The 15067-nt window shown below is 47.0% G+C and overlaps 1 protein-coding gene across 1 annotated transcript; it reads right to left on the reverse strand.

The window, feature by feature from the left end:
• Positions 1–248: 248 nt before the first annotated feature.
• TMEM233 (transmembrane protein 233) lies at positions 249–13255 on the reverse strand. The gene is made up of 3 exons (XM_081339384.1): positions 12716–13255; positions 4965–5099; positions 249–517 (listed from the first exon to the last, which is right to left on the reverse strand). The coding sequence occupies exons 1-3, from the start codon at positions 12938–12940 to the stop codon at positions 506–508; spliced, it is 372 nt and encodes a 123-aa protein (XP_081195510.1). The 5' UTR covers positions 12941–13255; the 3' UTR covers positions 249–505.
• Positions 13256–15067: the final 1812 nt, after the last annotated feature.

The following is a 15067-nucleotide window of genomic DNA, read 5'->3' on the forward strand; positions in this document are numbered from 1 at the left end:
AAGTCCAAGGAAACTCCAGTTCTTCTGACCTCCTGTGGGACAGATCTTGCATCCATTCGCCGATCTGGAACGTTCAGCCAGCAAAGATCTCCAGCCTGGGAGATAGCCGAGTGCAAAAGCCTAGGACAGGGCAGGCGAGCTACACGTTACACTTCTGGCGTGCAGGAAAAGGGAGCAGAGGGTTGGCAAAAGGGAGTTCCATAAAGACGTTCTTTAAGAAAGACTGGCAATTTATTTATTTCCCCCCCTCTTTTTCCCCTATTTACGGTTCTTCGGAGGGGAAGGAGCTGCTAATCTCAAGACAGGGAACCAACAGCCAGCCAACAATCGCTGGAGATCTTCACCTGGGCCTTGAGCCAGGCTTGTAAGATAAAAAGGAACCAACCAGAGCTGGGTTCGATTTGTTGAGCATCCGTGTTTACGTTTTCTTCATGGGACGGACCCTCCTCCCCCTTGTGTCACGGGGCCTGGAGACGGGATACGTTCACATCCCGCGCCTCTGAACTCAGATGGTGTGCTGCATTGCAGGAAAAAGAATATAATAAAATAATAAAATAAAATAATAAAATAAAATAAAATAATAATAAAATAAAATAAAATAAAATAAAATAAAATAAAATAAAATAAAACAAAATAAAATAAAATAAAATAATAAAATAAAATAAAATAAAATAAATAAAATAAAATAATAAAATAAAATAAAATAATAAAATAAAATAAAATAAAATAAAATAAAATAATAAAATAAAATAAAATAAAATAATAAAATAAAATAATAAAATAAAATAAAATTAAAATAAAATAAAATAATAAAATAAAATAAAATAAAAAAATAAAATAAAATAAAATAAAATAAAATAATAAAATAAAATAAATAATAAAATAAAATAAAATAAAATAAAATAAAATAAAATAAAATAAAATAAAATAAAATAAAATGGGAGGTCCAGGAGAAGGGGAGGGAGGAGAGGGGGAGGGAAAGGAAAAAAAAGAGGCAGAGAGATTGAGAAAGTTTGACCTAGTAAATTATTCATCCACCGGGCCTAATGGACACATTATTTAATGGTTCGTGTTCCCATTAAACAAACAGTCCTGTGCATTAGCAGCTCGGTGCCCTTTTGAATCAAAAGCATTTGGCTCCCATTGACAGATGTCACCTCCCCAACACTAAAAGCTGAATTATGCATCAGGGGAGTCTAAAAAAAAAATCAATACCCAGCCCAGTTGTCAGGAAATGACTCCAGCTTTGCTAATGTCTGAGCCCTTTTTTTGTGTGTGTGGGGGGTGTTTTCAATGTTTTCATAAAACCCCTCCAGCTTGAACGTGGAATGCATCAGCAGGCTCTCCTTGGGCCATTTCTGGAGACACTACAGGATGAACGTGGAGCATCAGAGACGACCCAGCGCTCAATCCTGGCAACAGTTGACCCTGGAGGAATAACAGGTAGTCCTCGGCTTTACGGCCACAACCGATCCCTATATTTCTGTTCTTAAGTAAGACGTTTGTTAAGCGGCTTTGGCCCCATTTTGCCCCCTTCCTCGCCAGGTTTGTGAAGGAAATTGCCGCGTTTTGTTACGTTAGTACCACGGTCGCTAAGCGAATCTGGCTTGCTTCCCCGTGGACTTTGTTTGTCAGGAGACTGCAACTGTCGCACGTACGCGCCAGTTGCCAAGCCTGTGAATTTTGATCATGTGATCACGGAGGTGGCTGCTGCAACGGTTACAAGCGTGAAAAGCGGTCGTAACTCGCTTTTTTTAGTAACTGTTGTAACTTTGGTCACCAAAGTTGCAGGTCAAGGACTAACTGCTGTATCCCCAGGGTTGCCAACTGACCGGAAAAGATGGGGCCCCAATTGCTCCGAAGCAAACAAGCCAGGCATCTTTCTGCCGGGACATGATTTATGCCATTTGATTGCTGTCCCTTCTCTTGGCAAGCGGGCCCTTTTCCAAGCGGAGTTTTGCTCGCAGCTGCCCATTTTCATTTACAAGAAGGCCTCTGGGGGACCCCCCGAAGCTATTCTGGTAAATCATGATCAGCTTCCAGCAGAGATTCTTCCAAGCAAGGCTGAATTAGCGCTCCCTGGAGTCTGTCCGTCATCTTCTCAGCCTCCAACTTTCTTGGTGACTCGATTGCGGGCAGCATTTTGAACGCTGGTATCCTGGCTTTCCCCCCCCCCTCACGATCCCCTGCTAAGGAACTTACAAACACAGATATTTGGTTTCTCGCAAGAATCTCACCCCCTCATCAAATCCCTCGTATTTGCCCCCTGCCACCTCATCGGCACCCATGTTAACAATAATCTTTCAGACATGTGCAATCTTCCGCTCGCTTAATTAAAGGCGCTCTTTGAGTTAATGGAGTCCCTCTCAAAGCAATTAATCCGACCGCCACCAGCGGGAACAGCGCGGTTTCAGTTCTGAACATTAAAAAAAGGTAGCTCTGAATCGCTGGAAGGGACCCTAAAGATCATCCAGTCTAGTGGTCTGCAAAGTTGGCAACTCGGTAATACGTGTAGGCTTCAAACCAAAGACATGCGATCACATCCCTCTTAACATTCTCATGTATTATTCGTTTTCACTCTCCTAATTGGCCTCAGAAATTCACCAGGTGGATTGCAAAGCTAGCAAAAACCTTAAAGTGCAAAAGACAGACGTGCACCAAACTCGGGGGGCGGAGGGGGAGGAAGAAAAAAGAAAACCCCAATGACAGAAATGAAGTACAGCAGGGGTCCCCAACCCCCACCCCCACCCCAGGGCCGTGGCCCTCCATCGGGTGTGGCCGATTTGCTTTAAAATGGTGATAATTTGATAGAAGTGCACTCAAAACCTCTTGGGCCCTAGCGGCTGTTCTTTCAATTCCCCTGGCTGCTGAAATTTTGCATTAATCCTCGGGCCTCGTCCAGCTTAATGGGAAAAAAAAATAAAATAATAATGTTAATTTCCTTTCTCTCCTGATCCTAACCGTGCCCTCTTTGCCAGAGATGTTAGCTTTCCCCAGACAGTAATTGCATCAGATCCTGTTTTGAAAGAAGAGATAACGAGGAAAGGAGATGAAGAAAGGGGAAAGTCTTGAAAGCTTCTCAATACTGTTGAACTACAACTTCCATCGTCCCTGATCGCTAACTATAGGAGAGCCAGTTTGGTCTAGTGCAGGGGTAGGCAATCTTGGCTCTTTTATGACTCGTGGACATGCTGGATCAGGAATTCTGGGAGTTGAAGTCCACGAGTCATAAAAGAGCCAAGGTTGCCTACCCCTGGCCTAAGCCTAGGCCGCTTTATGACTCGTGGACTTCAACTCCCAGAATTCCTGAGCCAGCCACGCTGAGGGAAAAGGGAGAGTTTTCCAAGCTGAGCCATGCTGGCTCAGGAATTCTGGGAGTTGAAGTCCACGAGTCATAAAAGAGCCAAGGTTGCCTACCCCTGGCCTAGGCCTAGGCCACTTTATGACTCGTGGACTTCAACTCCCAGAATTCCTGAGCCAGCCACGCTGAGGGAAAAGGGAGAGTTTTCCAAGCTGAGCCATGCTGGCTCAGGAATTCTGGGAGTTGAAGTCCATGAGTCATGAGGGGGCCATAGTTCTCTCATGCTGGCTCAGGAATTCTGGGAGTTGAAGTCCACGAGTCATAAAAGAGCCAAGGTTGCCTACCCCTGGTCTAGTGGTTAAGGTGGCTAGCCGAGGAACCAGGAGACAATGAGTTCTAGTCATTTGTCCAGAATGGTAACGGGGTTTCCTGCTTGATCATGAGTTGGACTAGGTCCCTTCCAACTCTGTTATTCCGTATTCTGTATTAGCCATGAAAACTGACTGGGTGACCCTGGGCCATTCGCCAGGAGACTGTGAGTTCTAGTCCCAATTGCTGATGGGCTGACTGCTGGAATCAATGTACTGTACATAGCCGCCCATCTCCTAGTGGGGATTTGGGGGAAGTGCACCAAAGATGAAAAGCCAACAAATGCAATAACAATCAATACATTTATTGAGCAGACAGGGAGACAGGATACCCATCTCAAGAGGACAGTCTTAGGCAGACCTACACGTAACCAATACTGCAATAACAATTTGAGGCAAGTGATGACGAGCTGTTTGGGCCCAATGTTATATCATCCCCATCTTGACTGATGGACCAAATTGGGAAGGCCGGGGTTGTCTTTGGTGGCGGGGGAATCGGACCCATCTGAAGGGCAGCAGGTTGGGAGATGAGACACTTATGGCACTGGGTTTTGCTTTTACAATGGAGAGGTTAAGGTAGCGATGTGGGAATTCCCGCTTCTCTGGTGCCCGCCACAACCTTGTCTGTTAGGGCTGGGGTGGGCCCAAAGGTAGCCCCATAGCACCTGGGTTGGTTCTTCTCTTGGTTCCGTCCAGCTCTTAAGCTTTCTACCACTCTGGCCTATTTATAATCGCTATCCAGGGTACTGAACATGCTTCCTAAAATCCTGCTTTATTCACGTGTCTGTCCTACTGTATATCTATGTTATCTATAACTACCGTATTTCCCTGAAAATAAGGAAAACCCAACCAGAAAATAAGCCCTACTGTGATTTTCCCCTCCAGGACGCTCATAATATAAGCCCCACCTCCAAAATAAGCCCTGGGTTAAGATTGTCAGCCAGACGGACGCATTTAGTACCGTATTTCCCCGAATATAAGCCCTAACTGGAAAATAAGCCCTAATGCGTCTTTAATATAAGACCCGGTCTTATTTTCAGGGAAACACGGTATATCATTTATATCATCTATATCTACTTCTCTCCATCCATCCATCCATCCATCCTTGGAGGACCAGAGGCGGTCCCTTGGGTTGAGAAATGTAGAACTTGTCAGCTGCGTGGAATCTCCAGTGCCCATCCCTCCCCTAGGCGGGGCTGGGTGGTGGGTGATGGGCATTGCAGTCCCGCTACATGGGAAGGACACCAGCCAGAGGGCAGTTAAATACAAGCCAGGGACAACCCAAGACGACTTACCGTAGTATAATGGACAATACAAAGGATTACAATCATCAAGAGACCGATGAGAATTGAGGCAACGGCGACCACCAGAGCCGTGTGGCCCAGCCTTCTCGATCCTTCGATGTCGCCTTGAGTGTAGCTGTTTAACGCCTGCAGAAGAAAGAAGAAGGAGGAGGAGGCAGATGCAACCGAGGTTAAAAATCCCGACATTAGCTTTCACCTGTTCTATTACCGCGGAGCTCTGGTGATGAAAACGTATGAAGAACAGTTGCAGGAATTGGGGGTGTCTAGAGAAGAGAAAGACTTTGGGGCGACATGATAGCAGCGTTCCAGCATTTGAGGGGCTGCCCCAAAGAAGAGGGGGTCCACCTATTCTCCAAAGCAGCAGAAGGCAGGACAAGAAACAGCGGATGGAAACCGGTCAAGGAGAGAAGCATCCTGGAACGAAGGAGAAAGTTCCTAACAGTGAGGACAATTAACCAGTGGAATTGATTTCCTCTAGAGCAGGGGTCTTCAAACTTGGCCCTTTCATCACTTGTGGACTTGTGGATTTGGGGTGGGTGGGAAATAAAATTGCACGTACAAGCTGGTTGCGACGCCCCAGCCAAAGCACAAAAGTGGCCATTTGAAGTCCAGCCCTCTGAGGACGTGTCTCCCTTCTCCTGGCCGCTTAACACAAACAGATCTCATTACCGCAAGGGGACACCGAAGAAGCCTACGCAGGCAACAACTCACAAGGGCCGGGCCTGAAAACTTGACTCTTCTCTGAGGTCAGGAGTAAGATGACCCACAGAAGAAAGAGCAGGGAGGGGCGAGTTGAACTGGGAACAGACGTCTGAAACACTTTAAAAAATAATAATAATTATAGAGGTAGTCCTTGTTTTACGGCCACCGTTCAGCCTGGAATCTCTGTTGCTAACTGAGACATTGATTAAAGGGAATTTCGCAATTCTGGGAATTGAAGTCCACAAGTCTTAAAAGTGGCTACGTTTGGAGACCCCTGGAGTAGACTTATTTCAAGAATAGACTACTAGGCAACCATTTGACCGGGATGGTATAAAGTCTGCTGCCTTGAGCAAGGGGTTGGACTAGAAGACCTCTGAGGTCCCTTCCGGTCCTATGATTCAATAGTAATAATAATAATAATAATAATAATAATAATAATAATAATAATAATAATAATGATGATGATGATGATGATGATGATGATGATAATGTTGAAAGGGACCTCAGAGGTCATCTAGTCCAACCCCCTGCTCAGGCAGGAAATCCTATACCAGGGGTAGGCAACCTCAGCTCTTTTATGACTCATGGACTTCAACTCCCAGAATTCCTGAGTCAGCAAAATTCTGGGAGTTGAAGTCCATGAGTCATAAAAGAGCCGAGGTTGCCTACCCTTGCCCTACAACCATTCCAGACAAGTGGCTGTCCAATCTCTTCTTAAAAACTTCCAAGGTTGCAACTTCTGGAGGCAAGGAGTTCCGCTGGTTAATGGTTCTCACTGCCAGGAAATTCCTCCTTAGTTCCAGGATGCTTCTGTCTTTGGTTAGTTTCCATCCGTTGCTTCTTCTCCTGCCTTCAGGCGCTTCGGAGAATAGCTTGACAACCCCCCCCCCTCTTCTTTGGGGCAGTCCCCCAGATATGAAGTTATAAGCAATACAAAAAAAGGGGGGGACATTCAACCACCTGGGACTGGAGCTTGTTCCCTCTCCATTCTCCCAGCAGATTCGTTTTTGCCCAACGGACGGGGCAATTTCATATCTCAGCTTGGAAAAAAAAGCACCACCGCTGTCTACACGCCTCTGTGGGCTCCCCGTTGCAGAAAGTCAGAAAGCGAGTGAGTGAGTGGAGGAGCTACCCCCCCCCAGCGCCTCCCCCCCCCTTCTTGCCAATCTGGCCTGCCTGCTTCCACATCCTGTTGGCTGAGGGAGCCTCCCTCATATCTCAGCCGGTTTGGCAAGGCTCCCTGTATCTCCGGGAGCTTCAAAAGAGCCCGTTGTCTCTTTCTAAGTAATGCAATGCAGTCCATTAGGGCTGCTAAATCCCTTGGCCTTGTTTTTGGCCCAGATCCTTCCCTCCCACCCCCGGTCTTGGATCAATAGAGAAAGGGTGTGTGACTTCTGCTGCAGAGGGCTGCAACCGCAATCTCAGCTTGTGCCGGTCACCCCCCCTCCGCCTCTACGGAGAAGATGGGGTCCCACCTCTTCCCCAAAGCCCCTGAAGGCAGGACAGGAAGCAACGGATGGGAACCAATCAAGGAGAGAATCAACCCGGGAGAAATCTCCTGATCGTTAGAACAATTAATCAGTAGGACAGGACTGGACGGTCATTTGTCTGGAATGGTCTAGGGCAGGGGTAGGCAACCTCGGCTCTTTTATGACTCATGGACTTCAACTCCCAGAATTCCTGAGCCAGCCAAGCTGGCTCAGGAATTCTGGGAGTTGAAGTCCATGAGTCATAAAAGAGCCGAGGTTGCCTACCCCTGGTCTAGGGCTAGGGTAGGCAAGCTTGGCTCTTTTATGACTCATGGACTCCAACTCCCAGAATTCCTGAGTCAGCTATGCTGACTCAGGAATTCTGGGAGTTGGAGTCCATGAGTCATAAAAGAGCCGAGGTTGCCTACCCCTGGTCTAGGGTTAGGGTCTCCTGCTTGAGCAGGGGGGTGGACTAGAAGACCTCCAAGGTCTCTCCCAACTCTTGTTATTCCTCTTCTGTGTTCTGTGCAAGGAAGCCGATAAACTGGTGTCCCCACCAGCAAAAGAGCGATTATAATCCAAGCAGGATTTGGGGGAAGAATTAGATTCTAATCTCAATCTACTGCTAAGCTTGTAAGCCGCCCTGAGTCTTCGGAGAAGGGCGGGATATAAATGCAATTAAAATAAAATAAAATAAATAAATAAATTCTAGATCTGCCGGGCCTGTTGTTTATATCACCTAGTTACAGGGGCTTCATCACTGGAGGCTTTCCAGAAGAGAGTGGAAAAACTGTTAGGACTAAGGAGAAATTTCCTGACAGTGAGAACAATTAACCCGTGGAACAGCCTGCCTCCAGAAGTTGTGGGGTGCTCCAACACGGGAGGTTTTTTAAGAAGAGACTGGACAGGCACATGTCTGGAATGGTACGGGCAGGTTTCCTGCCTGAGCAGGGGGTTGGACTAGATGACCTCCAAGGTTCCAATTCGGTTACTCTGTTCCGCAGTGAAACCAATTACCAGGCTCAAAATGTTATCTTATTCTGGACACGTTAGGTGTGGTTCCATTTTAGTGCGTCTCTTTGTGACTCGCCATCTTCCTCCATGACGTGGTAAGCCACCTCCAGTGGTCGTATGGGTGAAAGACGTTTGGCCTATTGTGGATATATCTCATCAACCATGGCTTAAGAGTCTTCCGCTTACGGACCGCAAGTGGGATCGGGCTTTCTAGTGCTAAGCACCTGTTAAGTCAGACACCCAACGTCGCGGCCTTTTTGCCAGGTGCTTAAGTGAATCACACAATTGTGAAGCCGGTCCAGGCTCCTCCATTGCCCCCCCCCCCCTGATTGTTGGAAGCCAGCTGGGAAGGCTGCAAACGGTGATCATAGGACACCCCCCACCCCAGGATGCTGCAGCCCTCATGAATACATGTTGGTTGCCAAGCAACCACATTTTGATTATGTGGCCCTGGGGGAGGCCGGAGTGTTCGTAAACGCGAGGACCGATGCGTGGATGTTTCTCCATCACGGTCATGGTGCTGGAAGAAAGTGGGACATTTATTGATTCCTGTATTTATCTACCCTCTTTCTACTCCAGCGAATCCTCAGGGTGACGAGCAAAGGTAAAGGACGGCAGCATTCGAAATTACAAGCACCGACGAGCATAACCGCTAAAACAGCCTCGAAAGCGATGAGTCTTTACAACTTGTCTAAACCAATCAAAGCCAGAGTGCTTCCACAAGACAGGGGTTGGACTAGAAGACCTCCAGGGTCCAATTCAATTACTCTCTTCCGCAATGAAACCAATTACCAGGCTCAAAATGATCTTATTCTGGACACGTTAGCTGAAGGCCCAGCTTCCTTCAGAAGTATATACAGTAGTTCAGGATGAGGTGGAAGGAGAAAGCCTAGAATACAGAAGAATTGGTAGGGACCTTGGAGGTCATCTCGTCTCAGTGGCAGGAGATTATAGCATTCCAAACGAAGGGCTGTCCAATCTTGGCACCTAAGAAATATAGGCAGTTCAAAGCAGGATTTTATTTTATTTTTTGTAAAATTAGGGGTTTCAGGACTGATCAATACAATACGTCCCAAATTCAATATTTCTAGATGTATCCCTCTCAGAGCTTCAGTCACAATTGGTATAACAACAGAATGCCTTTTCCACAAGTACAACTTTGATCTGCAAATCCTGGTGCTTTGTAATTATTTCCCCCCCCCCAACCCTTTCTCTTTAATCCTAGCAGCTCCCAAAATAGCAACATCGATGAAACTGGGTTTTTTTTTCTTCCTTTCAACCAAACTGCACAACGACAAAAATATATATATATACACTCCAAAGGAGATTCAACCATCTGTCTTTAGAACTGAGATTATACCTTGCTTGGCATCGGGATAGAAGACCACCAGGTCAGCCCAGAGCGATACAGACTGGGAACTATACCATAGCAAAACAGAAGGAAGCAATGCAAAGTATTTATCGTTTCCAAGAAAATTGCACAGCCTGGTCTTTTTTTGCTTCCAAGTGATGTTGTTTGAGAGAATGAAGAATGTTAAATGGGTTCTAGATGACCTGAAATTTTAAGATCCCTTGGGTGACAGCCTTTACATTTGCAAATGTTCATCAACACACAAGATTGTCCTGGCATGAATCTCCCCCAAAGGCTGATATTCCTTGAATCTTTCTGCATAAATGGCAAAAGAAGGGCTAAGAGAGAGACAGACAATAGCAGTTAAAAATGAACTTCAAGCTGTCTCCAATTCCCATATGCAATAATTAGCATAATTCTAATTATTCCAGGGGCAGGGCCTTCTCTGTGGGAGCACCAGCCCTTTGGAACCAACTCCCCCTTGAGCTTCGGATGGCCCCGGATCTCCGGTCCTTTTGCCGTGACCTCAGAACTTTTTTCTTCCATCAGGCTGACCTGGATTGATGATGGGTTTTTAAATATGTTTTAATTTTTAACTGTGTAGTTAATTTATTTTGGGGCTGTTATTTAATTCTTTTTTAATTTTTGTATTGTTTTTTTTTATTGTTGTTAGCTGCCCTGAGTCCTTTGGGAGATAGGGCGGCATATAAGTCCCAAAAATAAATAAATAAATAAATAAATAAATAAATAAATATTCAGATTCAAGTTAGACTTCAACAGGACAGAATTTCCACCTCGCAGTCAATCCAGGAAAAAGTAAGATAAGAGAAAGAAAAATAAATAAATCTGTTAATAGTACTATTAAAAAAATCTCGTTGTTGTAACTTTTAACTGGACGAAACAGCACATCACAGAGCCACAGTTTTTGAATCAAGATTCCTTAAACGGACTAACTTACAAAAAGCATCCAAAATCTGGAATCTCCATGACTCCCGAGGGTGTTGAAATATGGCAAATTTTACAAAACATTTTATGACATAGTACAAAATGTCATCAAACACATCCCGGGCTGATGTTTGACTGTGCTATACAGTTCGAGCTGAGCTACTTTCAAGGCAGGCCCATCGTTGGATGTATTTATTTATTTATCAAATTGAGAAACCGCCCATCTCCTTCATAAGACTATCCATGAATTTTTAAGAATTGTTCCGGTAGCTTAGAAGCTCTGCTGTTGTTGAAGGCATTGAAGAATATTAATATTAAGGAAATATTTCTGAAACAGTGACCCCCCCCCACAGATCACTAATAAATAATAAACCTGATACGGTAATTGCGTAACCAGATATTCCCGCTCGCAGTGGTTTGTGAACCTTTAGGAACATCCATTAGCAAGTGGAAATCCGTGGTCCAGAGCTCTCCGCTTCTGTGATACCAGCGGTGGAGTTTTTCATCCCCCGCCCTGTCCTCCCCCACTATTGCTGGCCATGATGGCTGGGATAATGGAAGTTAAGGGTCCTTGGTGCAACATTATCAGTGCTAACACCGATCAACGTCTGGAAGAAAACCACCAAGCTCAGAGAGCACCAAGGACCTCTCATTTTGACCCCGTTACAAATATTCTCCTTTATTGATAATGGAAGTTCGCCTGCAGCATCTCAAGAGACTACCCAGTTCTGCTCGTCTCAACAGTTATATTTTGGAACGTGAATGGAGAGGCGGTTACATTTTTCCATGTTTTGCATTTACAAAAAAAGATTCATAGAATATAGTAATCACAACTTGCCTTTAGCCAAATGGACCCCAAATGGACATAGAGTTGGGAGGGGGGGGGGCTCTTGGGTACACAACTGACTAATGGAAGTATTTCAACCTTTGGTGGCAACCAGGGGATTTGAGACTTCCTGTCCCCAGAATTCCTCAGAATCTCTTCTATAAATTCCCCGACCTTTGCAATTTTAATACTTCTACTCCACTTCCAGACGAGCTGGGGGCATTTAGGGTAAAAGCACTCAGTGCCCAGCCCCACACACTGTTAAAGCGCAATCAAGCAAACCAACCCAGGTGTCAGAATCCATTTATATCATATTCATAAATGGAATGTTTCAAACATTATTCCATGGATTCTGCCATCTCCGGAAGAGAAGAGAATAGATGTGTATTGAACCGGTATTAGGCATTTCAAAGGAAAGGAAAAGCCTTTTGAACTGGGGAAACAAAAGGGGGGGCTAGCATCTGGCTTTTGTCACGGAAGAGAGCAATAAACATGAAGGGTCCTAAGTTCCTTTTTCCCCACGAGAGGGATGATACGAGATAAAGGATGGGGGACTGACCAAATGGGGTTAAGGGGGGTTAAACCGGGAACTCTTTATAAGGGTTTACTTCGTGGAATAATGTTAAGTCCTGTCTCGTTTCCTACAACCAAGCATGTCATAGTAAAGATTCTTTTTGGAATAGATTTGACTCCAAGAATTTTGTCTTCCTAAGACGTGGTTTGGGGTGGGTCCTGACACCAGGCGTATTTTGGAGAGAAGACTGGAAGCCAGCTTTAGAGACGCAAAGCGGTTTACACATTGCGATACTATAGCCCGGACCAAGCTGCACTTTGCGGGATCCGCGCCTTCAAGCAATTCCTAAGCAAAACCCGGCAGGATCCGCGCAGCGGCTACCAGCGCCCCGTCGCCTCGAAAACGGGAAGGTGGCGCTGAGCCTGAAACGACCCCCTTTGGTTTCCCATCTTCCTGTCCCGAGGCCAAAGCACTTAGAGCGCCCGTCTCCTTGGTCCCCGAGAGGCCGACCCCTAGCCCCCAACCCCGCGCCCCCCAAACCATTCCCAAACCCCCCAAACCATTCCCCGCAGTTGCCCCTCGCTTAGCCCCCCCGACATCCAGATGGAGCGCTTCGTGCGTAAAAGCGCACAAGCGCCTAAAAGGGAAGGGAGAAAGGGTGACGGTGAGGACCTGGGGGGGCGGCCGGGGGGGAGGATGGCGTTTGGGAAGAGGAGCAAGATTACACGGGGGGGGGGAGACCCGGAGGGGGTCTCTTCCTCCCCCCTCCCGCTTGCAGGGGTGCCCAGGCGCATGGGATGGTTCCCCGACGGCCAGGAGGCGCTGGGTCCCGAACAGGTCCTGGCAACATTTGGGCAGGGCGCAGAGTTGTCAGCGGGGTCCCCCGCTTCCCCTGTCCCCCCACCCCCCACCCCCACTCACCATGATCGAAAAAACGAAGGCGGCGATGTTGACGGGGTAGGCAGGGCAGAAGCAGGACAAAATGCTCAGCCACAAGTAGTTTTTGGGCGCGGGGCGCGGCTCCTCGTCCTCTTCGGGGCCCGGGATCTCCTCGGCGCCGTTCAGCTGGAGCTCGGCGCCGCTGCCGCTCTTCTCCCGGCCCCGCTTGAGGTCCGAGTAAGCCGGGGGAGGCGACGAGCCCGCCATGGGGGGAGCCCGAGAAGACGGCGAGGCGAAGGCGGACGGGACGGACGGCGGAGAGCGCAAGGAGGAGAGCGTGGGAACTGGCTTAGCCCGGCCTCATTCCTCCGCCCTGGCCTCTGCCCGCTCGGGAACCACGGCGCCCGCTGGCCCAAAAAAGAAAAAGAGCCCCAGCCGAGCCCGGATCCCCGCTCAGGTTTCGCTCCAAGAAGAAGACGCGCTCGCCAGCTGTGCCAAGGCGCGCCTGGAGCTCCCAGCCGCCTCGGGTTCCCCAGCAGCGGCTCGGGGAGGGGGGGCGGAAGGCGCCTGATTGGCCCTCTTTGACCCAATCAGCTTTGGGGAAAGGCGGGGAGCCCGAATGGGAAACTTGAACTTAGAGAGGGGGGACCTCAGAGGTCCTCTAGTCTAGGCCACCCATCAAACGATGCTGGGTTTTTAGGCGAACGTTTTTCTTTGGGGTGTTTTTTTTTTTGGCTGGGGAGGCTGGGAACGAGAGTCTTAAGAAAGAAAAAGATGTTGAGGCTCTAAGAAAGAGCAGAGAGAAGAGAAGTAAAGATGATCAGGGGACAGAAAGCTAAAACATATGAAGAACGGTTGCAGGAACTGGCCACGGCTAGTTTAATGAAAATAAGGACTAAGGGATGACATGACAGCAGCGTTCCAGTATCTCAGGGGTTACCACAAAAAGAGGGGGGGGTCAACCTAGTCTCCAAAGCGCCTGAAGGCAACACAAGAAGCAACGGATGGAAAGTAATCGAGGAGAGAAGCAACCTGGAACTAAGGACAAATTTCCTGACAGTGAACAATTAACCAGTGGAACTGCTTGCCTCCAGAAGTTGTGGATGCTCCAACACTGGAAGTTTTTAAAAAGAGATTGGACAACCATTTGTCTGAAATGGTATAGGGTTTCCTGCCTGAGCAGGGGGTTGGACTAGATGACCTCCAAGGTCCCTTCCAACTTCTTCATCATCATTATTATTATTATTATTATTATTATTATTATTATTATTATTATTATTATTATTATTATTATTATTAGCAAGGCAGTTCAATTAAGCTATGCCAGGAAATTGTGTAAATTGTAACTCTACAGATCTGGAAGTTGCCTCTTGGTGAGATGGGGGGGGCATATAAATGTCACAATAAAATAAAATAAAATAAAATAAAATAAACGTTTTAAGCTGAGTTGGATGGAGCCCTTCCCTTGCAAAGCATCTCAGAACCTCAGCTCGGCCTCTAAATATTCTGCTTCGGCAGTAGAGGCTCTTTAGAAGTCCCCAAAAGACAGCCTTGTAAATCAATCTGCAGAGAAAATTGCATTAATGTGCTTTCTCCCAGTGGAGAAACCCTTGGCTGGATTCTCACTGTGTCCCACTCAGCTGAATCATCTCCGTTTTGCTGTTGGATGCTCGCCTTTCCAAAAGATTTATATAACCCTCCATCGGGAAGTGGAGGATATAATCTGAAAGGGCCTTCAGGATCTCTACATGCCTTTTCAAAGCACTTACTAACTCTAAAGGAGAATATTCGTAGCTCAGGGTTGAAATGAGGGGTCTTCGGTGCTTTCTGAACGTAGTTGTTTTCTTGCAGATAGTGCAAGAAAAGGAGGAGGAGGAGGAAGAGAAGAGGAGGAGGAGGAGGAGAGGAGGAGGAGGAGAAGAGGAGGAGGAGGACGATGACGACTGTAGGATTCTTGGAGCTCTCTGAGCTTCGTTGTTTTCTTGTAGCCATTTTCATTTCTTTGAAGACGTTTCGCTTCTAATCCAAGAAGCTTCATCAGTTCTGGAAGGCTGGTGGGGAGACGGAAAGCTTAGTTCTGACAGGATGGGGAGAGAGTGGGAGGAACGGAAGGATTGCATTGCTTTGCAGTCATCTGGTTGTTGGTACTCCCTTGGAGAGCTCTTGAGGCCACTTGGGGGTTTATTTGTGCTGTCAGGGTCACCTGAATCAGTGGTCAAATGTGCGAGGGACCTTCTTGGGACGGCTGAAAGGACCGTGTTGTAAACAGGAGAGAGGTGTGTGTATATGGGGGGGTGTCGTATCCCTCCCCCTCTGTTGAGAGAGGGCTGTTCAGTTTTAACCCAGATGGCCTCTTTTTTTTTTACCCCTCGTTACCCCCGTGGTCCTCTCAAT

Source organism: Vipera berus (assembly GCF_964194415.1).
Source record: "Vipera berus genome assembly, chromosome: 14".
Classification (NCBI taxonomy): Eukaryota; Metazoa; Chordata; class Lepidosauria; order Squamata; family Viperidae; genus Vipera; species Vipera berus.

Bases quoted from the DNA above. Each gene is read 5' to 3' on its own strand.
- TMEM233 (XM_081339384.1), bottom strand. From the start codon at position 12,940: ATGGCGGGCTCGTCGCCTCCCCCGGCTTACTCGGACCTCAAGCGGGGC. The intron at 5,100-12,715 runs GTGAGTGGGGGT...TTTCTTCTGCAG, and splicing joins CCTTCGTTTTTTCGATCATG to GCGTTAAACAGCTACACTCA.